The sequence below is a fragment of the Oreochromis niloticus genome, linkage group LG11 (assembly GCF_001858045.2).
Source record: "Oreochromis niloticus isolate F11D_XX linkage group LG11, O_niloticus_UMD_NMBU, whole genome shotgun sequence".
In the NCBI taxonomy this organism is placed as follows: domain Eukaryota; kingdom Metazoa; phylum Chordata; class Actinopteri; order Cichliformes; family Cichlidae; genus Oreochromis; species Oreochromis niloticus.
The window spans coordinates 16,737,354-16,765,295 of record NC_031976.2 but is presented as its reverse complement, the minus strand read 5'-3'; the positions used below and the strand labels follow the sequence as shown (position 1 = coordinate 16,765,295).

The window sequence follows — 27,942 nt, the reverse complement described above, 5'->3', positions numbered from 1 at the left end:
TTTCAGCTGTTTTCAGCAGAAATTCTGCTGATTCACCTCTTTTCTGCAGAATTATCTGCTTCTTTACCTCTTTTCAGCTGAAATTCTGCTGATTCACCTCTTTTCTGTAGAATTTTCAGCCTTTTCACCTCTTATAAGCACAATTCGCAGCAGCTTCTGCTCATTTCAGCAGAAATTCTGCTGATTCACCTGTTTTCTGCAAATTTTTCAGCTTTTTCACTTCTCTGCACAAAGCTCAGCAGCTTCTGCTCATTTAGCAGACTTGTCATTTTCTCAATCTCTCTTTTGGTGAGAGATAGTTTGGCTCAGTGAGATGAGTTGTGGCCTTGAGACCGGGACGGCCAGGTTCGAATCCTGGTCATGGCGACATATTTTTTTTTTTTCACCTCTTTTCAGTACATGTCTCAGCTTCTTTATCCCCTTTCAGTAGAATTTTTTGCTTTTCACCACTTTTCAGCAAAAATTTATGCTTCTACTCCTATTTTCAGCAGAATTTTCCGTTTCCTCAATGCCATACAATTTTTGCACTTTATCATGTTTTTCAGTTATTTTCAGCAGACAGCTTCAGCGTTACAGCATCCACACAGCATTTTCGCAGGAAATGCAACTTTTTCTAGTTATCTTTATCTTTGTTTTATCAGCCTGTGCTTTGAAATGTTTCAAATGCCGACTGGGACCATCTGGAAGCTGCACTGAGACAAAAGATTGTCCTTCCAACACTCAGTGTGGATCATTCAGACTGACTTCATATGCAGGTTTTATATTTTATAGTTTTTTTTTATTCTTCTTTTGAACTGGTTCAGTTTTCAATGGTTCCTCTTTGGTTGCAGGTGGAACCAAGACTGTTGTTAAAGAGAGAGGTTGTGCTGCAGCTGAGGAGTGTGTTCAGGCCTCAATCAACATTGGAGTTTCCCAAAATGTATTGACCACCAAGTGTTGCACCTCTGATCTTTGCAACTCTCAAGATGCCCCTGGTAATTTCTATCATGTTTCTTGGTATTTTGAAATTTAATTTCTTGTAGTTGAAACTCACATTTTGTTCCATGAGCAAAATGTGTTAAAGTTGAAAAATATATTAATAATTTTTTCTTTCTATTAAATATGTTGAAAAAGTTTGGAAGTGAGTCAAAACTTTTTTCTTAATCATCTTATTTGCCTTAATAGATGAGGGCAAAATAATCAATCTTTTAAAATTTGGTGAATGAAAAATCTCAAACAATAAACATATTAATAACATAAATTATTTTTATTTTGTTGTCTGTTTTTTCTTTTCAAGCTGATGTTTTTGGCACTAAGCTAAAATAAGCAGGGAAACAAATATTAGACATATTTCTGTATTTAACAGAGGGCAGCATCTGTCCTCCAAATGGGAAAAAGTGCTTCTATTGTGATGGAACCAATTGCACTAAAACTCTAAACTGCAACGGAAATGAGGACTACTGCATCTCAAGAGGTAACAGGCCATCAGCATTCAGTGTCTGCATGTTTGTTCTTTTCTGCTTTGACGAATGTTCAGTTATTCCTTTCTTTCATTTCCTCAGTGACTGCAGAAGGTCAAGAGGTAACTGCAAAGGGCTGCGCCTCCAAGCAGATTTGCTCTGCAGAGCTCTCAGCACTTATTGGAGAAGAAATCAGCTGTTGCCAGGGTGACCTCTGCAACAGTGGCAGTAGTAGAACTGTTGGTCTTCTGCTCTTTGTCACACCGCTGATCTCTCTGGTCTTGTTCTCTTAGCTGATGGAAACAACAACATCACAGCCCAGCTTTTCTTATGACTGTCACAATGTTTCCTCCCATTTCACAAGAGCTTAAAAAAATAACGGCATTTTTGTAACTAAACATAATTTTTGGTTTGTGGAGAAAGTAATTGAAATAAATGAATAAACTTCTTAAAATCCTCTACGTATCTCTTATTTCCTTAAGTCAATATTATGGGCTCTCAAATTAATAAGACCCCCCCCCCCCCCCCCGTCCCGTTTGGATCTTTAGCCATCAGAATTGTTGTCTGAAGACCAAGAAAGATGCCTAGCAGATTTACTTTAGCAATTGGATCATCATGGCCTTGCCATATTGGTCCATTTGATTGAGCTTTATTATAATTATGTATTTATTTTTTATTTTATTTTCAGTTGTTACAGACGGGACAGACATGACTGGGGGATACGACAGGGAGAAAGAAAGAATGAAAGAAAGAGAGGGAGAGAAAGAAAAAAAAAAAGAGGGGAGAAGAGATGGTGAGAAAGGGGGGAATAGAAAAAGACAAACAAAAAAACACCTGGATCACCTGTCGAGAGAAGAAAAAAACTGAAGAGAAAACAAACAAAAAAGAGCAACATAATAAATACAACACCATCACAATAAACTAGCTAACAGTAGATAACAGTAGATACTAAATATTACATGTTATTGTGCAGCACGCAAGATCAACAGCACACAATGTGCTTTGAGGTAGCCTCAGAGTCTATATGCATTTAAAATTGAGGGTTGGTGGTTTGAATACACAGACCATCCTCTGGAAGCTGTATAACGTGCCCATCCCCAAGGCCCTATATGTATGTGTATGTATGAGTAATGTGGATGTCTAGGTTGTGGAATAAAATTGAGGCACAGGCGGCCAGAAGGGGACAGATGGGGAGTGCCTCCCCTGCACCCTGGTGACACACCTGCCCCCCAAGCCCTGCGTGTGTGGGTGGGTGTGGTGGAGCAGGAAGAGGGAGGCAGCTGAGGATGGGGAGGGAAGAAAGGGAGGGGCAAGTGGCCATCATCCAATATATCTCCCAGACAAGACAATAGACACCCAGGTAGAGTTCATTCTCCACCTCTCCTATATCTCTCCCCCACCTGAAGAGTGAGCTCCTGGAGAGAGGAGACCTCCTGCAAAGATGTAACAGCCCCCCCACCAGTTGGAGAGCCCACCAGTTGTTCCGATCCACCAGAGGTCCCCCGCACCAGGGCTGAGCCCCCATGCACCCACCCGCCCACATCTCTGGCGACATAACAACCAGGACCCAAGCCCCAAGGCTCAGCCAGAGCCCCAGCCTGGGGGCGGAGCACCCCCAGATCCCCAAGCCCCCACGCCCATCCCAGACCCACCCAGGGGCAGCCAGGCTACCAGGCCGGTAACCAATGTCCCTTAGCACAGACCCTCCCCCATCTCCGCTGTACACAGCCACAAGGATAACACCATCTAAGAGCCATGTGAGTGAAGTTGCCCCCCCCCCTTCTTCAAATCCAACAAAAGTGATATCAAACGTTTGTGCTACGTTTGTGTTGGTTTGTGCTGCAAAAAATTTTGTTTGTGCCGCTATCATTTTAAAGATATTAATAAAAATTTCTAGAGGTCATCAGAGGTCTGTTGGAACTGTGTCTTAATTCCACCTATTTCGCATAAGGGTCAGTACTACAGGCAGAAAAGTGGGTGTGCCATGGGTTCCCTGTTTTCACCCACACAAGAGGACACACACTATAAATACACACAGAGGGAGATGCGGGATGGCAAACAGGAGGAAGACACAGCTGAACTTAACTGACCTGAAAAGACAGAGGAAGCGTAAACTGAACACACAGACATAAGAGAAGGACTTTCACCATAAAACAGGAAATGCATAGACTGCAGGGGCTATCGTGGCTCAAGAGTTGGGAGTTCGCCTTGTAATTGGAAGGTTGCCGGTTCGAGCCCCGGCTTGGACAGTCTCGGTCGTTGTGTCCTTGGGCAAGACACTTCACCCGTTGCCTACTGGTGGTGGTCAGAGGGCCCGGTGGCGCCAGTGTCCGGCAGCCTCGCCTCTGTCAGTGCGCCCCAGGGTGGCTGTGGCTACAATTTAGCTTACTATCACCAGTGTGTGAATGTGTGTGTGAATGGGTGGATGACTGGATAAGTAAAGCGCTTTGGGGTCCTTAGGGACTAGTAAAGCGCTATATAAATACAGGCCATTTACCATAGACTGAACTCAGAGGCACAATACAGACACTAAACTGAGGGAGCACAGAAACCAAACTCTAAGAACTAAAAGTCAGACGCTGCTGCAACTTCAAAGAGGACTGACACGGCAAATTTGAAATCCTACACAGAAAGCAAAGTGATCGACACCGACCACTGAATAAGATTTCAACATCCGGCAATGTAAACTGAAATACATTATTTTTTAAACTTGTCAAATTGACTGAAACAGTGCACTCATGCACAGCTATTACAAAGTGTGTTAATTTGTTACTTGATGTTAAAGCAAATTATCCCACAGTAACAGTAACAGAAACTCTTTGTGGCTGTGCTTCAGCTTTAAGATGCAATTATTGATTTACTTATTAAAACAATCAATGTGACATAAAGTGTGATTTTTTTAAGGCTTTTCGAGATTACATTTAATAAGATTTCTATTTGTGTACATTACTTTTTCATCTTCAATCTTGTTACACCATATTTATTAGTATCTGCATCTATTACATTGGCGGGTCCAGGGCGATAAGTTCGCCTTGTAATCGGAAGGTTGCCGGTTCGAGCCCTGGCTTGGACAGTCTCGGTCGTTGTGTCCTTGGGCAAGACACTTCACCTACCGCCTATTGGTGTTGGCCAGAAGGGCCGATGGCGCGATATGGCAGCCTCGCTTCTGTCAGCCTGCCCCAGGGCAGCTGTGGCTACAACTGTAGCTTGCCTCCACCAGTGTGTGAATGGGTGGATGACTGGATAAGTAAAGCGCTTTGGGGTCCTTAGGGACTAGTAAAGCGCTATATAAATACAGGCCATTTACCATAGACTGAACTCAGAGGCACAATACAGACACTAAACTGAGGGAGCACAGAAACCAAACTCTAAGAACTAAAAAGTCTAAACCCCAGTACACAATCAGAGCAAACTAGAACACAAGATCATGATCATAATAATAATAAAAAACAAAAACCACTGAGTCAAAAGGCCTGGGACCATGACACTATGTGCAATAAATGACATTAGCACACAGCTGTCACATGTACCCGAGCTGATTGTCATCAGCTGTATCATCGGTGCTCCACATGCTGCACATCAGGTATTTAAAAAAAACAATTGAATCACGTAGAAAAAGCTGCATTTTGAAAAATACCCATGTACATGTGGATGTAGCCTAAGATGGATGGATTTTCATCTAATCAGTCTGGGGATCACCTTGTTGGTGCAAAAGTACTATTTTTATGTTTGTTTGTTTGTTTTTTTTATGTCAAATGGTGTTATGTTGCCAACTGCTGGAGATTAAACTAAATGAATGGGAACAGCTTAAATGTTTGTGCCACATATTAAATGTTTTAACATCTTCACCTTCATCTCAAACATTTACTTTTTTCAACACTGTCTGTGGGTGGATGGTATGAGATTCCACCCACACACAGGACAAAGGCCCCATAAAAACAAATAATGTGGAATGAACAGCTCCTTCTAGTAATATGATCACTTTTCAAAATTTAATTGAAGATTTTCTTTATACATTAACAAAAAAATTAAAACAATTAATGGAACAATTGGATTACAGTTGTTAATTTCAGTAGTAATGCCATGTCTGACATTTTATTACCATGCTGTCTCTTTTAGCAGTGGTGTAGTGGGGAGGGAGGTGGTGCTATGCTTATTCAATACTTACTCTAAATCTGGATTAGTTGACACTAGATCCTCCTTTAGTTACATTACTGAACTGAGAGTGTCTTCACTTATTTTTTCACTCACTGTGTGCTTACACACCATTCTGCATTTAATCATTAGTTATTCATATCTGGATCTCTTCTACAGAGTGTTTTTTTAGTTCTGTCTTCCTCCCTTCACCCCCAGTCAGTGGTGGCAGATGGCTGCCCTTCCCTGAGCCTGGTTCTGCTGGAAGTTTCTTCCTGTTTAAAGGTTTTTTGTGCCCATTGTTGCCAAGTTGCTTACTCCTTAAAGGGGGTCATTTGATTGTTGGGGTTTTCTCTGTATTACTGTAGGGTCTTTACCTTACAACATAAAGCACCTTGAGGTGACTGCTGTTCTGATTTGATGCTATATAAATAAAACTGAATTGAATAGAATATTTAAAATCACAGTAGAAGGATATATGATAAAAAATCAACACATAGAACCAACATTAGATAAAGTTTACTTTATTTGTTATCAAAAAGGGAACAGGTCTCACCTCGCCATGAAACTGCTTGTCAATCATGCCTGCAATTCCTAAAAAGCTTGTGCAACATTTTGTAAAACTTCTTGAATTAAAGCTGAAAGTTTGCAATTCAGTTACAGTTATTATTTCATTTAAAATCCAACATGATGGTATACAAAAGCAAACTACAAAAATCTTTGTCCAGAAAATTATAGACCTAACTCTAAAACCTCTGAAGGTTGTTACTTTGTGTTTCACTAAATCATGCAATAATAATATTGATAATAATAAAAATAAAAATCGGGATTTGTTTTAGAAAAAGTCCCACATAAATGATCAGAGACTGAAAAGGTGACAGGGGAAACACTTTGATACATCAGTAATCCTCATAATGTAGACACATTTAAGGTTATTACTCACAGTGCAATATATGATATACTTGTATAAGATATACAGGACACAAAAACTATGTGGTCTGTCCCTTCACATTGAGCTTGACTGTGTGGACTTATTACTTGTCACACCAAAGGAGTGTTGTGACATCATAGTGTGTGAGATCTCACTCATGACGTTAGAAACACTCCTCAAGGACACTAGAGGATGTGATGAACATGTTTTCATAACAGATAGTTGTAGTTGAACCAGCATCAACTTCTTCTGGAATATGGGTTGTCACTGGATTTTCTGGTGAAGCTGAGCATGGGAAACACAAAGCAGAATATTGTTAACGCTAATAAAGCAAAGAAGAAAATAATTTAGTACATTTCAACAATCTAATAAATATCTCCAGACCTTTCATAACAATAAATACACAGCTGTAACTGAATCTCTGTGTCTCCTTTCCATCTTCTACATAGAAACAGAATGGCCCATCATCAAAGGTCTTGATGCCATCAGTCTCCGAGGAGCAGTTTTCCCTTATTCAGGTTTCCTAACATTTTGTTATGGCTCTTAAAGTTGTCAAATATGTTGTTCTGGACATTATGGAAGACAATGCCCCATTTTTTTTTGGACAATTTGTCTTGGGTCAGTGGTCTATCCTCTTTTTACTGGAAACTTCAGAGATTCATCAGACAGGAGTGAGTCAAGGAAGTGAATCTTAAAGGGACTTTGGTAGGCAGACCGAGTTTGCTGTAATAGGGAGAAGCTATAGTTGATAAGATGAATTTTGAGAGGGCTGACAAATGCACTTACTTTGATGTCCGTATGAAGCTATAACTCTCTCACTTTCTGGAAAAAACAAAATGCGAAGAATTAACATCAAGCTCACAGTAGGACACATTATATCAAAATTCTTTATTCCACCGAAATCAAAAAAGGAAAACTTTCATAAAAGACTTGTCCATACAAACATTACTCCTCCCGCTGCAAGCACACTTTGTTCTGACCCCTCCTCTCCTATTCTGCTGTGGTTAGTTACTGCTCAATCACATGACTCACATGTGCTATAGTGAGTGACAAAGAGAAGCATCACCTATACATTTTATGGCTGTACATGATAACACTGTAAACAGCGATGCTTGTATTTGCTGTAGCAACACCACTAATTTATATAAACACATGGAAAAACACAAAAAAAGAATGAGCAGCAAAAGAAAAGAGAAGAGGAGGGAAATCAGTATCAAATTTAGCACACAGCACCATGCTGCAGTCTACAGTTTATTCAAATAAATAAAGTACAATTCATTAAAATGTATTTTACTGTTGACATGGTTGACAGTGAGGAAAAATACAAGATAGTGCGTGCAAATGAATGCTCTACGTTAGATTTGTAAAGTTCAGTGTTTAAATGAAGATAAAATTTGCACTTGCTCTTTACCCGCAGAGTGACGCTTGCTTCTTGTGTCTGACCTCCAGGGAAGCGTGCATAGCATATCAGCGATCTTCCATCATCATTAGCTGATGCTGTAAATGTCAGTGTGGAGACAGTCCTCCACTGAGCCCCCCCTGATAACTTGCTAGTATCAGAAGAGGCTGGCATATTACCATAATTCCATGTCAGAGTTGGAATATTTCGATAGCATGTGTATGAAACAGTGCAGGTTACTGTACTTTGATCTCCCTCCAGAATTTCATATGATGCAGAGCTGATAGTCAGTTCTGAAATGGAGCCTGGGATACAATTAAAAATGGTTAAATATCAAAGATGGCATATGAAAAAAAATATAATTTACTTTTACTACATACATTGTGAGGTTAAGGTTTTAGATGCTGATGCAGAGCGACCACCATGGTGTCGGACATAGCACTCCACAGTTTGATATTCTTTCTCTATGAACAGAGTGGTTGTCACCATAGTTTTGGATCTTCCATCAGATAGAGGACTATGAGTTAGACGTTCGTTTCGCAGTGGGATGTTGAGCCTCAGACTTGGGGGATAAGTGGGACAAGTGTGGTAAACACTGCATTGCACTGTTACAGACTGCCCAACCACCGTGTTTCCAAAGATCTCGATAACCGGTGGATCTGCTGTGCCTTAAATAATAAAATGTGAAGAATTATATAGTCATATAACAACATAATGATCAATTTATAGTGAAAGCTCAAACTAGTTACCTACCTACTACTTCAACTGTTACAGTTGTGTCATAGAAACGGTAGGTTCTCCATCCAACATTTTCAGGATCCACCCAGGGATAAAGCTTCTGACTGTGATCAGCCAAGGTCACTGGGTCAATCAACAGACTGCATGTCCGATGGTGTGAAGAAGTATATACACGTGTTCTTCCTTTAAATATGTCCAGCACATCATTCCTGTTCCAGTTGTCAGATACTATTGGATATCCTCTGCTCACATATTGATACCACACTACACGATCTGGTCTTTTAGGTGGATACTGATCGTAATCATAACTGCAAGGGATAACAAGACAGGAACCCAACAATCCTTTTATATTCCTTGGCATTGTTACCTGCCAAGCACTGGAGCTGCACCAAATATATCCTGCAAGAGGATTGTGAGAAAAATGAAAATAAATTTTAAAATTAAATGCAAACAATATATATCTATATCTTGTATACAACATAAAATCTAAATATTTACACACACACACAGATAGATAGATAGATAGATAGATAGATAGATAGATAGATAGATAGATAGATAGATAGATAGATAGATAGATAGGCTTGATGCTATACTTTGATTAAAAAGTGTTCCATTAATCTGTTACCTAGAATATAGTAGCACAGGATAAAATGTCCAAATCCAGACATTTTGTACATGGTATCGGACTCCTGAAATATATAAAATGACCTTGTAAGAATGGGTGAATGAGGCAAATTGTATAAAACGCTTTGAGTGCTCAGATACATAGGAAAGCATATATATATATATATATATATATATATATATATATGTATATATATGCATATATATATGCATATATATATACACATAAGAACCAGTCAATACATTTTTTATATACTGACTTGTGGGAGTTACCTCATATTAATAAATTAATACTGTTTGAAGCTTTGACATGTTTCACGGTACGAAAACCATATCCAACCTTATGCTGTGAGGCTCTGATTTCTATTTCCCCTTTCAAAATAGATGTTATGATGTTGTAAACTATACTCAGTAAAAGTTCCAAAAGTTTCTCATAGATTTTCTGTGTTTTGAAGTGACATTGTGTAATCTGGCAAAACTGCTGCATGCCTGTGTAGCCTGAGAAGTCATTAGCATTCTGTGGTTGAGTTAATCTTGTTGGCTAGAAGAAACGCAGTATTGTTAAAGTGTTTTGTTTTTTCTGGGAAATTAACCATCTGTGAGTTCAAACATAAATTCAATAAATTAAAATTACATCTCGCATCGGATTATGTCCTGATTATCTTGGACTAAGTAAAATTATAAAATAGAATAGAATAGAATAGAATAGAATGCCTTTATTGTTACGTCACATATGCAGACCGCCCTGCATAGGAATGCATGTAATTTAGGCTACATGCCAGCATGGATTTACAGTAATGCTTTACAGGAGCTTGTACTACGATGTCATAACTTAGGTTGAATTACCTGTTATGTAGCGTGGCTTGTGTGATGTTACACAATACTGAAAGAGAACAAGATGTCATGAACATCACACAATTATAATTTTATATAGTCTTTTTGTAAAAGATGCATGACCAAAGATGTTTAATCTTTGATACCTCACCTCTCTGTTGAATGGGAGCTTGATCCTGACATGAAAGGAATCTTTACTGCTTTATTTTAGCACACCAACAATTTCTTAGCCTCTCTGCACACCACAAATCTAGCCACTATTGTGCTTATGTGTTTTGTGGGAGAGAGAAAAAGTGAGCTCACTACCACTTCTGATTTAAACTCTCCCCTAAATCTTCCAGGTCCTAAAGCCTTCCCCATTACATTTCATTTACACTGTTAGTTTCAAGCACTATGGGAATAAGATCCATAAATTTAAATTTAATATTGCTCAGTTGTAGCTATTGTTGATATAATTACCTATTACTTAATTACTTTTTTTGCTGATTAAGTGGTAATAACTTGATAGTTATACATCACTACTTTCTTTTTTCCACTTTATTATCCCAGTATTTACTACATTATTATTGAGCTATAGATGAAATTGCTTTTGAAAATGTAAAAATGTCAAAAGAACCTCTACTTATTTGACAGTTTTGATTTCATGAGGAGCTGGCTGGGGTTCTGTCAAGGTCAAGTTTATTGATATAGCACATTTCCAACAGCTCATGCTGCACAAAGTGCAACCAAAATAAGTGAAATGCAAAACAATTGTGCAATAAAATATAAAAGAGAAAAAATTAAACAATAAGACAATTAAAAAAAGTAAAACGAGAACAACTAAGGCTGTTAAAGCAAAAGAAAAAAATATTTGGGTCAATGTGATGGCTGCCTGTGCAACAAGGGGTGTTGCAGCACCGCCAGCACCCCTACTCCCCTCAGCCTTCAAATGTAACTGCACAAGTTGATAGATGACCTCTTTTCAGGTTCAAAAAGACATAGGGGGTACCACCCAAAATCTCACCTGCATCGATCCATCTGCTTCTATCTTAGTAGAAGATAGAATGTGTTTAATAGACAGCTGATGTTTCTGTGTACATTCCTTTTTTTAAACAGGCATTTTATATGTGCATTTCAAGTAGTTAAAATGATTCAGTAGCTTGTCTGACTCTTTCCTACGCTGCTTTTTTGTTTTTTGTGTGATGTTAGGTCCATTGTGTTACTACAGCAAATGAAAATGAAAGAAAAAGAAGTGAAGTCAGGCATGTGATGTTATGCTGAAAAGAATAACACCAAACAAGGCAAGATAAATTTTTTAAAGGACAAATATACATTTAAAACAAAAAGTATCAAATACAACCAATTATACCCTTTCCAAAATCAAATCACAGCATAATTAAATCATATATACAAAAAGCAGCTTCGATTCTGTTATGTCATGAGGTAACAGGACTGTAGGGATTGTTTTTACAAAGGGCATCAATTCCCTCAATTAAACCTTGTTGACAAAAATTGTTTTGCTCTATTAAAAAAAAAGGTTTTAAGTTTGTCCATTTAACCAAATGATATTATAGTAGTAATAATATTAAAGTAGTTATTAAATTAAGGTTGTTACTGTCATATACTGATAGCATCACTCCCTCCAGCTAGTAACACATTTAACACAGTCCATTGTGCTACATACTTAACTTAGAGAATAGAAACAAAGCATTGATCATGCTAGTGTAGTGGGATAGGTTTTGTATGTTCTGTTTCTGTATGGTGTCTGTGAACTCAGCGTGAGCAGCTGTGGCATATTCTTCGCCAAAAGGCAAATCACACAAAGCCTCGTTCAACAACTCATTTGGAAGTACTGACATCTGCTGGTCATTCAATGTACAGCAGCCTTGCTGTGTGGCCTACATACCAGTATGTAATATGCATATAATTCAAATGCATTTAATAAAATAATATGAAATGTAAATGTAATGATGTATCACTTGGAGAATACTCACGTGAGGTCCTGAATAACACAAATACACACACACATACACACACACACACCTAAACATCCTCTATAAGATTGATTTAAGAGTTAGGTTATTATTGGGAACTAGCATGTAAAAATGCTGCCTACCTGCTGATATTTTTCACTTTTTTGGTGGCTCCATAATGTCCTTACAATCTTCTTGCAAGCTGGAGATAATCCTCAGATTGACCTTAGATCCCCCCCAAAATTATTCAAAATAAAAGAAAGATTTAAAATAAATAAGATGAAAAGATTACAAGTCATCCATATATACGCATGCATACAGTCATGGCCTGTTTAGGAATTGCAGGCAATCATGCCTAAACAGCTCGTCAAATATTTTGTAAAACTTCTTGAATTAAAGCTGAAAGTCTGCAATTCAGTCAAATTTATTATTTAATTTAAAATCCAACATGATGGTATACAAAAGCAAACTACAAAACTTGTGTCTTTGTCCAGAAAATTATTGACCTAACTCTAAAACCTCTCTGAAGGTTGTTATTTTGTGTTGTTATTTTGTGTTTCACTAAACCATGCAATAATAATAATGATAATAATAAAAATAATATAGGGATTTGTTTTAGAAAAAGTCTCACATAAATGATCAGAGACCAAAAAGGTGACAGGGGAAACACTTTGTTGTGATGTGTTGTTTGTTCAGTTAGCAGGGATGAAAACGGATGAAAGCTTAGGTTAATGGCACTGTGACTTTCTTAGAGGAGAAGAGCCCTTTTACTTATAGTCCTTAGTCTTTTGTATGTCTAAATCAGCCATTTCCTCGGGAATACATAAGAAGTCAGTTTGTCTATGTTCTGCAAGATTCACAATGACTTACTCATTTAAATCACTTGACACATCAGTACTATTGCTGTAGTCTGTCTGCTATTACCATCTTGCAAAACTCCGCTGTGCATGGTTTTCATGGTGATATCTTGTGTTAACTGTGGATTTGTTTCTTACTGTTACTTATTTCTCTTGATTCCTCATTTGGAAGTAATCAGACAGTTGTTGAATCTGCATATCAAGGCTTCATTTATCCAATATGTGACCAATTTAAATTTCTCATATGAACATAATTTATTCTTGTACTTTTTATAAATTCTTATAAAATATAACAATGTTCAATCTATTAGAATAAATCATGTTGAAAAGAAAGTAGTCATGTTTTCTCCTGAAACTGCCTCCTGGAAAGGGGTTCTGGAGGAAAAAAGGGGCTGCATCCTTTTCCATTTTCTCTCTTTTTGGAAACTTTCACCTTGTTCAGGTGCTGCATCTTCTGAACGGCCTGCCTTGGTTTGTCTGGCTGGACACTTGATCAGTGACAGCTGAAGCTTTATTTGGTATGTCACTGTTTTGGTACCTGATTTAGTGGTTTATAAGGAAGATTCAAGATTCTTTATTCGTCACATGCACATTATACAAGTATAACTAGCAGTGAAATGTAACCTGACCTCCTCAACTTGTGCAAAAGGGGGGGAGGAGAAGAGCATTATATATTATATACATTAGGTGAATGTGCAGTAGTAGCATTGTATGCAGCAAGCAGATGAATGCTGTACATTAAGTGAATTAAATAAGAATAGACAATCTGAACATTTTACAAAATAGACAATAAGGAAGTGAACCACTGTGGGATTTGTGGTGTGTTTTGGTGGTGATTTTGTGTGACAGAGCCAACCAGCGTGTGTCATATTGAGAGTCATGGAGCCAGCGAGGAAGAGAGGACATCGTTCTTCCTGTTGCTAGGTAAAAACCAAATAGAATTAGAATTCAACTTTATTGTCATTGCACATGTCACAAGTACAAGGCAACGAAATGCAGTTTGCAGCCATTCCAGAAAGTGCTTTAGCCATAATATAGATATATTACAGAATATATTTTGGCAATAATATAGATATATAGATATATTACAGAAATGGGTCTGTTATAGGTATGAGGGTACAAAATATGGGTCTATTATGGGTATGTTACAATGTACACGGTATGAAGGTATGTTGTGAATATGCTATAACTATAAGTATGTACAGGCTATGAACAGGATATAAATATGAAACTATAAAGAAATATGAACTATGCAAGTTATAAACAGTTGTAGAATTAAAATTATCACATTGTACAGAATGATTGTCTATACAGCATTTACAGTAGTGCAGTTAAGATAAGTGGAATATGTGGATAACTCCTACAGAGGCTATATAAAGTCCATGTTATTATTGTGTGTATGAGGGTACGGTTGTCCATTTGTTTGTTTTTGTCCATTGTGTGTGTGTTCAGTTATAGGTGGTTCTGGGTGTGTGTATGTTCAGGCCATGAGTTTAATGTGGGTCAGATGTCAGGAGGCAGAGTTCAGGAGTCTGACAGCTGTAGGGAAGAAGCTGTTCCAGTACCTGGTGGTCTTAGTCAGGAGGCTCCTGTAGCGACTCCCAGAGGGCAGGAGGGTGAAGTAACCGTATATGTCTTATCTCAATGATTAATGCCCAGTAGCACTGATGCCATTGATCCACTACAGTTCGCATACCAGCCTAATCACTCTACAGACGATGCCATAGCACACCTGCTACACATGACCCTGAGCCATTTGGTCTCCGGCAGGGGAAACTATGTTAGGATGCTATTTGTGGACTACAGTTCTGCATTCAACACAGTAATCCCCTTAAATCCTTTCACCAAGTTGAAGGATCTAGGACTCAGCTCATCACTGTGTCAGTGGATCCTCAACTTTCTCAAAGACAGACCTCAATCAGTGAGGGTGTGAAATCATGTCTTTCCTGCTATCTCACTCAGCACTGGAGTGGCACAGCGCTGTGTTTTAAGCCCCCTGCTGTACTCATTGTACGCCTACGACTGGTTAGCCACGTCACGCAATGCCTCCATTTCAAGTTTGCTGATGACACTGTGGGGGTGGGCCTGATCTCTGATAACACTGAAAAGGCCTACCTGGAGGAGATCAGGAACCTGGAGAACTGGTGCCAGTTTTCTAAACCAAGGAGCTGATTGTGGACTTCATCACACAGCAGGTGAGAAATTATGAGCAATAGTGCACCAGTGTGGCTTCATATCACACAGGATCTGTCATGGTCCTGTCACATAAACACTCTGGTGTCTCTTCTTCCTCAAAAGACTTAGAGACTTCCATCTACTTCTGAAGGTGCTTAAGAACCTCTATTCATGCACCATAGTAGAGTATTTATACTTGATTTTCTATTTTTTTGTTTATTCTTTTACTTTCAGTGGCCGGGAATTGCACAGCAACAAGCATTTGACTGCAAGTCGTTCTGTGTATGATTGTGTAGCTGACAATAAAGTTTTGAATTTGAATTTTATATGTGTTGTATTTTTCTTTTACCCGTTCATAAGCAAGTTTCCTCCCAGGTGAACAACATACATAAGATATTCAGTATACACATAAGCTATAGTATATCATATATAAATGTACCTGTCCATTGGTTAAAAGCACGTGGAGGCAGGAGCTCACAGTACAAGCATATGCCCAACCTGTTGTAAGATTGTGTTTTTTACATTATTTCATATGGGTTTTTTTTTTTTAATCTATGTTTACAAATGTAAAGAAGTCACTCAACTCAGCTCTGTAGAGTGGCTAATCATAACGAAGTAGTTCAGTTCAACTTGGAGACTCAATCTGATCTTCATATTTTTGGCAAGCAGATGGCACCAAAGATCACTGTGCTGAAAAGCTTTGAGTAACAAACCCTTAAGTGCTTCAGAAAGCTTCATTTGGTCATCACTCCTATAGGAATAAAACCACAATACAACCAAATGGCAGCGACTTGAGTTGAGTGGTGCTCAAACACTCATTCAGACTGATGGCAAGATATTAGCAATCTGTCTTTCTTTATAAGTTAGAAAACAATTACTTTACAAATGTTTGACAATTTCTCTAAGAGCCTCTGTAGCCAGTCCAGTCAGACTGTGACTGTTTGCAGAAAGCCTGCATCCTATCAGGTGACCTGTGGCAATCTTCCTTTGCAGGTTAGTTGCACAGGTTCAAATGTGGTCGTGAATCTGCAACATCCACAAACTCTGGACTTTCATTTGGTCCCCACAAGTTGCAGAATGTGTGAAATATGAAAATTTAATTATCCACTTCTGTCAAAAGTCTGCAAGATGTGCAGACTCAGTGAGTGAAGATCCAGGAAAACATGACAAACAGGAATTGAGCTTAACAGCAAACAGGCGTTTTATTGAGACTGATTGCAAAGGTGGTATAATAAAGCGGAAAAAATACAAAATGGGAACTGAAACCTGCATTGAAGAAAACACTGGAAACTTTGACAACACACAAGGGGCATGAGTTCACCAAGAAAAAAAAAAACAGGAAGTAGCAGGACACAAAGACCAAACACACTAACTTAACACAGACAACTGAGTAAACAGACAAGACTGACTTCACAAGGAGACGCAAAGGATGAAACATGAGAAAGAGTCAGTGGAAACAGGACAGGAAACAATTAAGTAAAAAGACAGCATACAAATGAAAAGATGTTGTATCCTCCTGAGAACCACCCTGTACATTTGTTTTCTGTAATTTATTGTCTATAATATTTGTACTCATTTGAGGTAACTTACCAAGTCCTAATGTGGTAAATAGAGGACATTCTAGGCTTTCAATTGATATCTTATGTTTTTGTATGAGCTTTTTTAGCTTCAAAGAGGTAGGAAATCATAAAACATTTTCTCTGTTCTCAGGAGGTTATTAGGGAACTAAGACAGGAGGATGGGAATATGGGGAGACAGAAACTAAATAAAAGACGAGGGAAACAACAAAATAAGGTGGAACATACAAAATACAGAGCTGCAGACTAGAAAATGTACATATGAAAGTAACTGTACATTCAAAACATGTAACAGAAATACATTTGGCCTGAATAATGTTTGATAAACTCTGATAAAGTCATTATAGCATAATGCTTGTAAGAAGCTCTCTTTCAGATGTAATGCTAAAAATATGTTTTTTTTGTTTTCTTTTATTTACAGAGTTACAACCTGAAAATGGCAACAAACAATTAGTAGGAATAAGCCATGAGCAAATGTGAAGACAATTACAGAGTTAATGTGAAGAGAGTTATGCCTAATAAAACTTTTTAACAACTGAACTACTTAAAGGGCTGTGGACTCACCAACACTCAGCCACGTCTCAGTCACACACAGAAAATCCAGATCACGGGAACTGAAAAAGTCCCGAAGAATAAACGTTTTGTTTAAAAGTGATCTGGTGTTCACCAGGGCAATCCTGGCAGAAGCTGGAGCTGGAGTCTATTTGGGATCAAACTGAGTGACGTACAATGAATGAAAATGAGTTTGTTATTCTTGCCTGCCTTAAAATGTGAACGCTTGGTTTTTCGTTTTCTTTTTCACAGTGACTGTGAGACAGTAGTTGGAAACTGAGCAATTTCGAAAATAAAATACTCAACAGTACAAATAACTGAGGCAACGTCAGAAAAAAACATGTTTATTGCTGTTTATCAAGTGAGAAGATTAAGCAAAGCAAGTTACTAGATCATTTTGTAATTGACCTAATTAAATGAAATTCAAACAAAGCCAAGTGAAAGTTAAACTATAAAAACATTAAATCCTGCAGTATCATGAAGAACTTTCCCCCACATATCATACATCTACATCAACAGTATAGTTTGCATTAGCATGTATTCATAACAGAAGCCACCTTGGGTGTCTTTGCAGTTGATAATGGCTGTTCAGCTAGATGATAACCTTTGAAATAGGAGACTTGCGAGACATGAGCCTGAAAGATTAAGATGTCTGTGGGACGTCTTGAAGAAGTCAAAGGTTGCCGTACAGTTGATTCTGCAAGAGTTTTGAATAAAAATTTATTCAGTTTCAATCTAAAATGATCCTTAAATATTTAGCTTTTTGTTTCAAAAAAGCAAGGATTTGTTTCAAAAAAGTTCATCCATATAAATAATTCAAGTTTCTTACACCAACCTTGGCATGGTTATCAAGCATAACAAAATAAATTACTTTAGAGAAAGTATAACATTTTTAACAGATTAAGTAATAATCTGTGATGGAATCAGTCTGGATGTTGTGATCTTATTTAATGAAAAAAGTCTTAAATTTGGTTGATTTGGATTTTGTCATTCACTGCAATACCACTAACCTCAGGGTTGAAAGGGGATGGTCGTCTCCTGTTACTGTATCAAACAACATAGAAATGGAAGCAGATTGTTCAAACATAAAGAAATAAAACACTCTGGTATGTCATTTAAAGAAACAGTGCATGAACATAACTCACTCCTTCGGGGATGGACAGCGTGGTTTGGACTCAGCTCCACATGTTACATTGCTGCTGTTTTTACTATGGAGTTGAAGAAAATAACATGTTAGTTTATGACTGTTTTTACTATGAAATTATGGCGGTTGTTGTACTGCTATGAATACTTACGTATAGGCAACACTGATGTTCGCAGTGCGGTCTTGGCGTCTGCAGAATGTATAAACATTCTTTAAATATTACTTAATGTGTGTATGTATATTTCTTTTATATAGGGAAATTTAAAAAATGATATAAAAACAAACAAGAAGACTACAAATACAAAAAGAAAAACTCTCTTTTAACAGGAAGAAACAGCTGGCAGAACTAGGCTCAGGGAGGGGCAGCCGTCTGCTGCAACAGGTTGGGGGTGCGGGGAGGAAAACAGGATAAAAGACACATTGTGGAAGAGAGCCAGAGATTTATAATAACTAATAATTAAATATAGAATGGCATAAAACATATAGTGAGTGAAAAAAGGTCAATGAAAAAAAAGTTCTATTGGCCTGTTGCAGCTTAATTAGGGAAGGATTCAGGGTCATCTAATCCCACTCTAACAAAATGCTTCATTAAAAAGGAAAGTTTTAAGACTAATCTTAAAAGTAGGAAGAGTGTCTTCTTAATTCAAACTGGGAGCTGATTCCACATAAGAGGAGCCTGAAAACTGAAGACTCTGCCTCTCATTCTACTTTAAAATATACTAGGTACCACAAGTAAGCCCACAGTCTGAGAGCAAAGTGCTCTATTGGGGTTATACGGTACTATGAGGTTTTTCAGATAAGATGGAGCCTAATTCTTCAAGACCGTGTATGTCATGAGAAGGAGTTTAAGTTTAATTCTGAAATTAACAGGGAGGTGATGAGGCACCGTCTATGCACAATAAATCACATGAGTCACTTTATTTCATTACATGATACAATGAAGAGAACAGTCACAAAGGAATCCTTAAAAATGGTTACCTGGATAATCTATCCCAAAGTGATCTTCTGTGAAATTACAGGGAGAAATATTTACAGGGTTGTTTTGGTGGAGACAGTAAAAAAGAAATAACAGTTATTAACAAATTAGCGACAACATTTTTCACACATGCTTTTACAAATATTAGCTCAAACATCACATTTATAGACATCAGGTGTTTAAAACAACAATTGCAACCATCAACTTTTTTTTATCATGTTGCTCATGCAGCTCATTCGACCATCTCAACTTCATTCTTCTGTGTCAGATATGATATGACTGATAAAACTTATTTGCATTTAATTAATATGGATATGTTGTTGAAGCAGGCTCTGGATGCTTTTAGATTCTTTTGAATCATTTTAGAACATCTTTAAAATGTGAACTCCTGTATTCAGATGTGATGAGAGGTCTTGACTCATGACTGAATTATGTCATTATTATTCACTTTTTATGTTAAAATAACTTGCCTTTGTTCTGGTCGAGGTGGTGGTTTCAGTGATTCATCTGTGTGTTTCCTATATTTGGTTGGAGGAGAAGAAAAACATTTTCCACTTCAGAGTCAACAGATTGTAACATCGTTACACAGACAGCTGCAATCAATATCAGAAATATGATATGATATAAATTAATGTTATATTTCCTCAACCTTTTCCTCCAGATGAAGACTGCAAACACTGCAGCTAAGGTGATTATGATGAGAGCTACAAATGAGACTGGAAAGGCCACTGGAGCAGCACTTGTAAACTGGTACATCAGTGATCCTGGTGATGTAGATACATATGAGGTTAATAAACACAATTCAACAGATGAAATACTTGCATAACATATAGACTATAGATAAAGTGTGTCCGCTAACCCTTCACATTTAAGCTGACTGTGTGGGCTTGTTGCCTGTTACGCCAAAAGATAGCGTTACAGGTGAGGTTTCTGACTCCATCTCCTTCAGTAACAATAAAAGTGATTGTGGAAGTTGTCTGCCAGGTGCCTCGTGACATCATGATGTGTGAGACCTCACTGGTGAGGTGAGAAACACTCCATGAGAACACCGGAGGATGTGATGAACATGTGTGTGTAACAGAACACGAAACAGTTATAGTTGAACCAGCATTAACTTCTTCTGGAACGGGGGTCATCACTGGTTTTTCTGGAGAAGCTGAGCATGACAAACACAAAGGACATTATACTTGATACTTAGAAAGCAATGTGTTTGTCACATTTCAGTGATCTATAGTGGGACTCCAAACCTTTCATAATAATAAATACACAGCTGTTGTTAAATGTATGTGTCTCATGTTCTTTCTCTGCATAGAAACTGAAGGGTCCGTTGTCAAAGGGCTTGATGTCGTCAATCTCCAGTGAGCAGTTTCCCTCATTTAGATTTCCTAACATTTTGGTTCGGCCCTTAAAGTGAGCAGTTAAATGAAGGTAATTATTATTTATACTTACTCTTTACCCTCATGCTGATGTTCACTTCTTGTGTTTGATCTGATGTAGAGCTAATATTCAATGGAGAAATGGAGCCTGAGATATAAATGATAAATGTTAGAGTTTTCATGTCACATTAAATTCAGTACATGGAATCTATTGCACATAAAATATATCACATGGTACTCACATTCAGCAGTCAGTAGAATCGACTTTTCGGCACTCTGACCCGCAGGGTAGTTAACAGCACAACTTACACTCTTGTGCTCTTCTTCTACTGTCCAAGTTCGAACTATTTTCCTTTCCCAAATCCCTTCAGATACCAGAGTGTCCATGTTCTGGTCAATTCCAGGTAAATCCTTTAGGGATAGGGTTGGGGGAGCAGATAAACATGTATGCCGCACACTGCAGGACACAGTGCCCTGCTCTCCCACTCTGAGGATACCAATAATGCTCAGCTGTGGTTCTGGTGCATGTTCTGTTAATTTAAAGCAAAAATTGAGAGCTATATTAACACAGCAACGTCTGAGTCATTTGCACAAATTAATAACTGCAATTAAACAAACTTAGTTAAAAGTGATAGGAAAGAAAAAAAATACAGATAGCTGAAAATAAATATTTCTTCACATTATTTTATGTGTCTCTCTTAACGTTTTGATATAAGTATTGTAGTTTTAAGTGTTATTGAAATACATTTATTGGGTTTAGACAATACTCTGCCAGGAAAAAGCTAAAGATTCTAACTACAATTTAGATGCAGAGGCAAATCATTGCAAATTATACATGCACAAAACTAAAATACAGATAAATAATAAATAAAAAATAAATCAGAGAGGACTCAGTTTGTCATGGTATGGGTTACTTTCTGTAGTAACTTAGATGTCTATCCTTGGAATTGAAGCTGAATAGTAGAAATTAATGAATGCTTACCTGAAACAACAAGTTCTGTAGATCCATCATAAAACGTATGATCAGTGGTGCCGTAAGAAGCAATGGGGTTCTTATCTATCCATGGATAAAGTCGGTCACGGTTGTGTGACATGTCCAGCCTTTCAATCTTAAGACTACAGTTCTTCTCAGTCACTGATCCAGTCAAGCTTGTTCGACCATTAAACTTTCTATTAACTGTCCCTCCTTGGTTGAATACAGCTGGGTATTCATTCTTCTGATACAAGTACCACATAACTTGAAGGTCATTAGGCTGAGAGTTTTTGTAGGAGAATTTGCATGGAATGGTGAGACATGATCCCTTCAACCCAGTTATGGTGGCTGGAGCAGTGAAGGACCAACCCAGATTCAGTATGTTTCCTGTAAAGGAGAAGATACTTTTGAAGCACTTTGGATCTTAACAAAAAATAAATAAATATTGGCAGCCACCAGTGCTACCCCCCTGCCTCCTAGTAAATGCAGGTACGATATAAATTTGAAAACCCCAGGTGATTTTCCAAAAGTTGTCCTGTGAACTTAAACCAGATGACTTCATTCTTGACTTATTGCATTCTCAAACTCGAGTGCCCATAATGGTGGAGCAACAACAATACCCTCAGCCTTTTATGCCTAATGCTTAAAAAGGCTCACACCCTGTTTGAAATGAAATGACATTGAGACAAAACATCTATTTTCAACTTTGAGGAATAATAAAGGAAAAACATTTGTGAACACATTATTACAACCGAAGTGCATCTGGAGTTAATCTAGGAAACATGATGGAAGTTTTCTTTTCATACATCTCAAAGACAGAGAACAATATTAGCCTCCATTATTAGTATTTGTATCCCTAAATATTCCATGTCATTTTACTTCTGTTTTGGTCTCCACCACTGCTGAGGAAACTATTTAATTACTTATGTGTTGAATGGCACATTGTATACACAGGCTTATTTGCTACTACTGACAATGCCAGGACTTCCACATTACTCCCTCTAATCCTGAAAAGCTAACAAATCCGTCTCTGCATCAGGTCTAAGCCCTCTGTCAGTCATTGTATTTCTGAGATATGCATTCAGATATTCATAAATGGTTTAAAAAACGATTAATTGCTGATAATGGCTGCTGTTACCACTGGAAAAAGTTATTATTACTACTATTATTATTATTATTAGTAGTAGTAGTAGTAGTAGTAGTATTAAAGTACATTTCAAAAGCATGTACATAAACTATGATTAGGTAAAATCATTTTTATTGCAGATGTAGTTTGTGAGAGAATACAAATGCAGGACAATCCTATAAATGTTTTAAGAGTTTTAGGTGTATTGTTAGATGTTACATTTAGATAAATATTTGTACTTACTCTTTACCCGCAGAGTAATGCTTGCCTCTCGTGTCTGACCTCCAGGGAAGCGTGCATAGCATATCAGCGATCTTCCATTGTCATTAGCTGATGCTGTAAATGTCAGTGTGGAGACAGTCCTCCACTGAGCCCCCCCTGATAACTTGCTAGTATCAGAGGAGGCTGGCATATTACCATAATTCCATGTCAGAGTTGGAATATTTCGATAGCATGTGTATGAAACAGTGCAGGTTACTTTATTTGGCTCTCCCTCCAGAAATTCATATGATGCAGAGCTGACAGTCAGCCCTGAAATGGAGCCTGGGATAAAATGAAAAATGGTTAAATATCAAAGATGGCGTAGGATAAAATGCAATTTACTTTCACTACATACATTGTGAGGTTAAGGTTTTAGATGCTGATGCGGAGCGACCACCACGGTGTTGGACATAGCACTCCACAGTTTGATATTCTTTCTCTATGAACAGAGTGGTTGTCAGCATAGTTTTGGATCTTCCATCAGGTAGAGGACTATGAGTTAGACGTTCGTTTCGCAGTGGGATGTTGAGCCTCAGACTTGGGGGATAAGTGGGACAAGTGTGGTAAACACTGCATTGCACTGTTACAGACTGCCCAACCACCATGTTTCCAAAGAGCTCAATAACTGGTGGATCTGCTGTGCCTTAAATCACAAAATATGAAGAATTATATAATCTTATAACAACATAATGATCAATTTATAGTGAAAGCTTAAATTATTTACCTACCTACTACTTCAACTGTTACAGTTGTGTCATAGAAAGGGTAGGTTCCGCTTCCAACATTTTCAGGATCCACCCAGGGATAAAGCTTCTGACTGTGATCAGCCAAAGTCACTGGATCAATCAACAGACTACATTTCCGATGTTGTGAAGAACTATATACACTTGTTCTTCCTTTAAATATGTCCAGCACATCATTCCTGTTCCAGTTGTCATATACTAGTGGATATCCTCTGCTCACATATTGATACCACACTACACGATCTGGTCTTTTAGGTGGATACTGATCGTAATCATAACTGCAAGGGATAACAAGGCAGGAACCCAACAATCCTTTTATATTTCTTGGCATTGTTACCTGCCAAGCACTGGAGCTGCACAAAATATATCCTGCAAGAGGATTGTGAGAAAAATGAAAATAAATTATAAAATTAAATGCAAACGATATATATCTATATCTAGTATACAACATAAAATCTAAATATTTACACAGATAGATAGATAGATAGATAGATAGATAGATAGATAGTAGAGCTGGGTGATATAAGATTTTTTCATATCACGATATGTTTTTTTCATTTCAGGCGATAACGATATATATCACGATATAAGCCAAATAACTATATTTGTAAGATTTAAATGTGCCGTTGCTCACAAGTAAAATGTGAAATAATCAGCAGCTTGTTTTGATTTAAATATTTATTTCCCATAATAAGTTCAACAGGGCAGATGTACTTAAAGAACATGAGACTTCAGTTTCAGATAAATAAAGGCAAATATTGCACACAAATTGCACACAAAAGATAGCCGCTAAAGCATTTAAGTTTCAAAATAGAACAAACAAAACAGACTACTAAATTGTCAATTCCACTTAGAAACAAAATATTAATTCTAAAAATAAATCTTAGTTTGTTTTACAGAAGAACAGACAAAATTGACTAACTTTTGTCAATATCAAATAAACGGAGAAATAAAAGGAAATTCTCAATCTCTCCTTGTTGTATAGCTTAGCTATTACCCTCAATTAGCTGCTTGAATCCTTCATTTTTGACCGTGTTTATTGGTAGCATGTCTTTAGCAAGACGGTAGGCTATGGCATTCATTATGTCGCTATGTCTCTTAGCTTTTTTGTCATATGGTGAGACGCTGGAGAAAGCCGACTCAATTGACTGTTGTTGCTTCACAGGGATTCACCTGGTTGTTTTTGATGACGAATTAGCGCTTTTAGTCTACGGAACTTCTCTGGCCCTTCCTTTCAACAATCTCTCTGGCATTGGAACCGTCATCTGTGTTCTCTTCGGTAACCTGGTCACCAAAGCTCTCAGTTGATTTTTCTCTAGCGGGCAAACTCATTTTCTCCATTAACCGGACGGCACGGCGGCTGGCTGGCTGCTTCCCAAACAAATACACATGTGCGGCTGGGCACTTGTGCTGTACGTAACAAGTCACGTGACGTGACTCAGCGGCTGTGATTGGTTCTGCTATGCGCTACTTAATTTGGATTCGCTGTTCTTTTTTTTTTTTTTAAGACAGGAAGAGAGAGAGATGAGGTCTATCGCAATAGTTTCATTTTTCTATCAAGAAAAAGTTATTTCGCAATACATATCGCCCAGCTCTAATAGATAGATAGATAGGCTTGATGCTATATTGTGATTAAAAAGTGTTCCATTAATCTGTTCCTAGAAATTGCCATACCTAGAATATAGTAGCACAGGATAACATGTCCAAATCCAGACATTTTGTACATGGTATCGGACTCCTGAAATATATAAAATGACCTTGTAAGAATGGGTGAATGAGGCAAATTGTATAAAACGCTTTGAGTGCCCCGATCCATAGAAAAGCGTATATATACATATTTCACGGCATGAAAACCATATCCAACCTTATGCTGTGAGGCTCTGATTTCTACTTCCCCTTTCAAAATAGATGTTATGATGTTGTAAACTATAATCAGTAAAGGTTCCAAAAGTTTCTAATAGATTTTCTGTGTTTTGAGGTAACATTGTGTAATCTAGCAAAACTGCTGCATGCCTGTGAAGCATGAGAAGTCATTAGCATTCTGTGGTTGAGTTAATCTTGTGGGCTAGAAGAAACGCAGTATTGTTAAAGTATTTATTTATTTTTTTCTGGGAAATTAACCATCTGTGAGTTCAAACATAAATTCAATAAATTAAAATTACATCTCGCATCTGATTATGTCCTGATTATCTTTGACTAAGTAAAATTATAGAATAGAATAGAATAGAATAGAATAGAATAGAATGCCTTTATTGTCACGTCACATATGCAGACCGCCCTGCATAGGAATGCATGTAATTTAGGCTACATGACAGCATGGATTTACAGTAATGCTTTACAGGAGCTTGTACTACGATGTCATAACTTAGGTTGAATTATGTACCTGTTATGCAGCGTGGCTCGTGTGATGTTACACAATACTGAAAGAGAACAGGATATCATGAACATCACACAATTATAATTTAATATAGTCTTTTTGTAAAAGATGCATGACCAAAGATGTTTAATCTTTAATACCTCACCTCTCTGTTGAATGGGAGCTTGATCCTGACATGAAAGGAATCTTTACTGCTTTATTTTAGCACACCAACAATTTCTTAGCGTCTCTGCACACCATAAATCTAGCCACTATTGTGCTTACGTGTTTTGTGGGAGAGAGAAAAAGTGAGCTCACTACCACTTACACTTTATACCCTCCCCTAAATCTTCCAGGTCCTAAAGCCTTCCCCATTACATTACATTTACACTGTTAGTTTCAAGCACTATGGGAATAAGATCCATAAATTTCAATTTAATATTGCTCAGTTGTAGCTATTGTTGATATAATTACCTATTACTTAATTACTTTTTTTGCTGATTAAGTGGTAATAACTTGCTAGTTATACATCATTACCTTCTTTTTTCCACTTTATTATCCCAGTATTTACTACATTATTATTGAGCTGTAGATGAAATTGCTTTTGAAAATGTAAAAATGTCAAAAGAACCTCTACTTATTTGACAGTTTTGATTTCATGAGGAGCTGGCTGGGGTTCTGTAAAGGTGAAGTTTATTGATATAGCACATTTCCAACAGCTCATGCTGCACAAAATGCAACCAAAATAAGTGAAATGCACAACAATCATGCAATAAAATATAAAAGAGAAGAAATTAAACAATAAGACAATTTAAAAAACATAAAACAACAACAACTAAGGCTGTTAAAGCAAAAGAAAAAAATATTTGGGTCAATGTGATGGCTGCCTTTTGCAACAAGGGGTGTTGCAGCACCGCCTGCACCCCTACTCCCTTCAGCCTTCAAATGTAACTGCACAAGTTGATAGATGACCTCTTTTCAGGTTCAAAAAGAGATAGTGGGTACTACCCAAAATCTCACCTACATCGATCCATCTGCTTCTATCTTAGTAGTAGTAATATACCTACACCCCCACCCGCATCCCCCTCCCCTATCCCCCTCCGCGTTCATGTGTGCGCGTGAACGGACTTTCCACGTGCATGTGCGCGTGAACGGACTTGTGAGTTCAGAGGTCATATGTGTTTACATGTGTTTAATAGCGTTTTATTTAATGAAACCATTATGTGTTTTAATTAAACTCTTTTTTTAAAGGATTGTATAGGTCTCAGAGTTCTGTTATTTAGACATAGATGATTTAATTTAACTAGTTTAGGGGTATTTTGCTTTTTTTCTTTAGTGCTCTGAAACACACAGAGGCTAATAGTTTTTAAACAGAAAGTTTTTCCACCTTCTAAAAACACATATGCACTGTAACAACCCCCAATGTTCCTTTAATGCAACTAGCCCTCTAATTATCTACTAGGCACAAACACACATAGATGATTTAACTGCATTAGGAGCATTTTGCTTTTTCTTTAGCGATCTTATCATGTCAGAGGTCCAGCGTAGTCAGGTCCATCGGAGCCACCAAAGGTTTTTTCATCTTGCCACTGACCATTCAAACAGGTTTTCACCTGTTGCTTACACCCCCACACCTTTATCTCTGCATCTCAGAGGTCAGCTGAAACAAGCCCCACCTATATAAAAAGGCCCTAATCAGCCACACTAACCCTTTACATCGGCCCTTGAGAGCATAACACTTCGTTCATCAGCACGAGCATTTTACTTTTAAT

The 27,942-nt window shown here is 37.6% G+C and overlaps 2 protein-coding genes across 3 annotated transcripts; both read right to left on the bottom strand.

Annotated features, from left to right (window-relative positions):
* Nucleotides 1-6,081: 6,081 nt before the first annotated feature.
* On the bottom strand, nucleotides 6,082-10,399 carry LOC109194180 (sialoadhesin). Its single transcript, XM_005464757.3, has 8 exons — nucleotides 10,254-10,399; nucleotides 10,115-10,151; nucleotides 9,270-9,333; nucleotides 8,657-9,040; nucleotides 8,284-8,571; nucleotides 7,916-8,208; nucleotides 7,291-7,326; nucleotides 6,082-6,789 (listed from the first exon to the last, which is right to left on the bottom strand). Exons 3-7 carry the CDS (start codon nucleotides 9,319-9,321, stop codon nucleotides 7,309-7,311), a joined length of 1,035 nt encoding a protein of 344 aa, XP_005464814.1. The 5' UTR covers nucleotides 9,322-9,333; nucleotides 10,115-10,151; nucleotides 10,254-10,399; the 3' UTR covers nucleotides 6,082-6,789; nucleotides 7,291-7,308.
* Nucleotides 10,400-18,001: 7,602 nt separating this feature from the next.
* LOC102076445 (myelin-associated glycoprotein) lies at nucleotides 18,002-26,456 on the bottom strand. Of its 2 annotated transcripts, XM_025911287.1 has the most exons (16): nucleotides 26,337-26,456; nucleotides 26,198-26,234; nucleotides 25,489-25,552; nucleotides 23,800-24,183; nucleotides 23,427-23,714; nucleotides 23,054-23,353; nucleotides 21,694-22,071; nucleotides 20,954-21,241; nucleotides 20,785-20,859; nucleotides 20,195-20,491; nucleotides 19,985-20,099; nucleotides 19,806-19,853; nucleotides 19,338-19,364; nucleotides 18,511-18,549; nucleotides 18,361-18,423; nucleotides 18,002-18,259 (listed from the first exon to the last, which is right to left on the bottom strand). In XM_025911287.1, the coding sequence occupies exons 3-16, from the start codon at nucleotides 25,538-25,540 to the stop codon at nucleotides 18,178-18,180; spliced, it is 2,436 nt and encodes an 811-aa protein (XP_025767072.1). In that variant the 5' UTR covers nucleotides 25,541-25,552; nucleotides 26,198-26,234; nucleotides 26,337-26,456; the 3' UTR covers nucleotides 18,002-18,177. The 2 variants fall into 2 exon arrangements, with proteins under 2 accessions (XP_025767072.1, XP_025767073.1); XM_025911288.1 differs by lacking the exon at nucleotides 23,427-23,714.
* Between the last annotated feature and the right edge of the window lie 1,486 nt (nucleotides 26,457-27,942).

Bases quoted from the DNA above. Each gene is read 5' to 3' on its own strand.
- LOC109194180 (XM_005464757.3), bottom strand. From the start codon at position 9,321: ATGTACAAAATGTCTGGATTTGGACATTTTATCCTGTGCTACTATATT. The intron at 9,041-9,269 runs GTAACAGATTAA...ATCCTCTTGCAG, and splicing joins CCTGTGCTACTATATTCTAG to GATATATTTGGTGCAGCTCC. The intron at 8,572-8,656 runs GTAGGTAACTAG...TTATTATTTAAG, and splicing joins TGTAACAGTTGAAGTAGTAG to GCACAGCAGATCCACCGGTT.
- LOC102076445 (XM_025911287.1), bottom strand. From the start codon at position 25,540: ATGTACAAAATGTCTGGATTTGGACATGTTATCCTGTGCTACTATATT. The intron at 20,492-20,784 runs GTAAGTATAAAT...TGTCATGCTCAG, and splicing joins CATCAGCATGAGGGTAAAGA to CTTCTCCAGAAAAACCAGTG. The intron at 20,100-20,194 runs GTTAGCGGACAC...CTACATCACCAG, and splicing joins AGTCAGCTTAAATGTGAAGG to GATCACTGATGTACCAGTTT.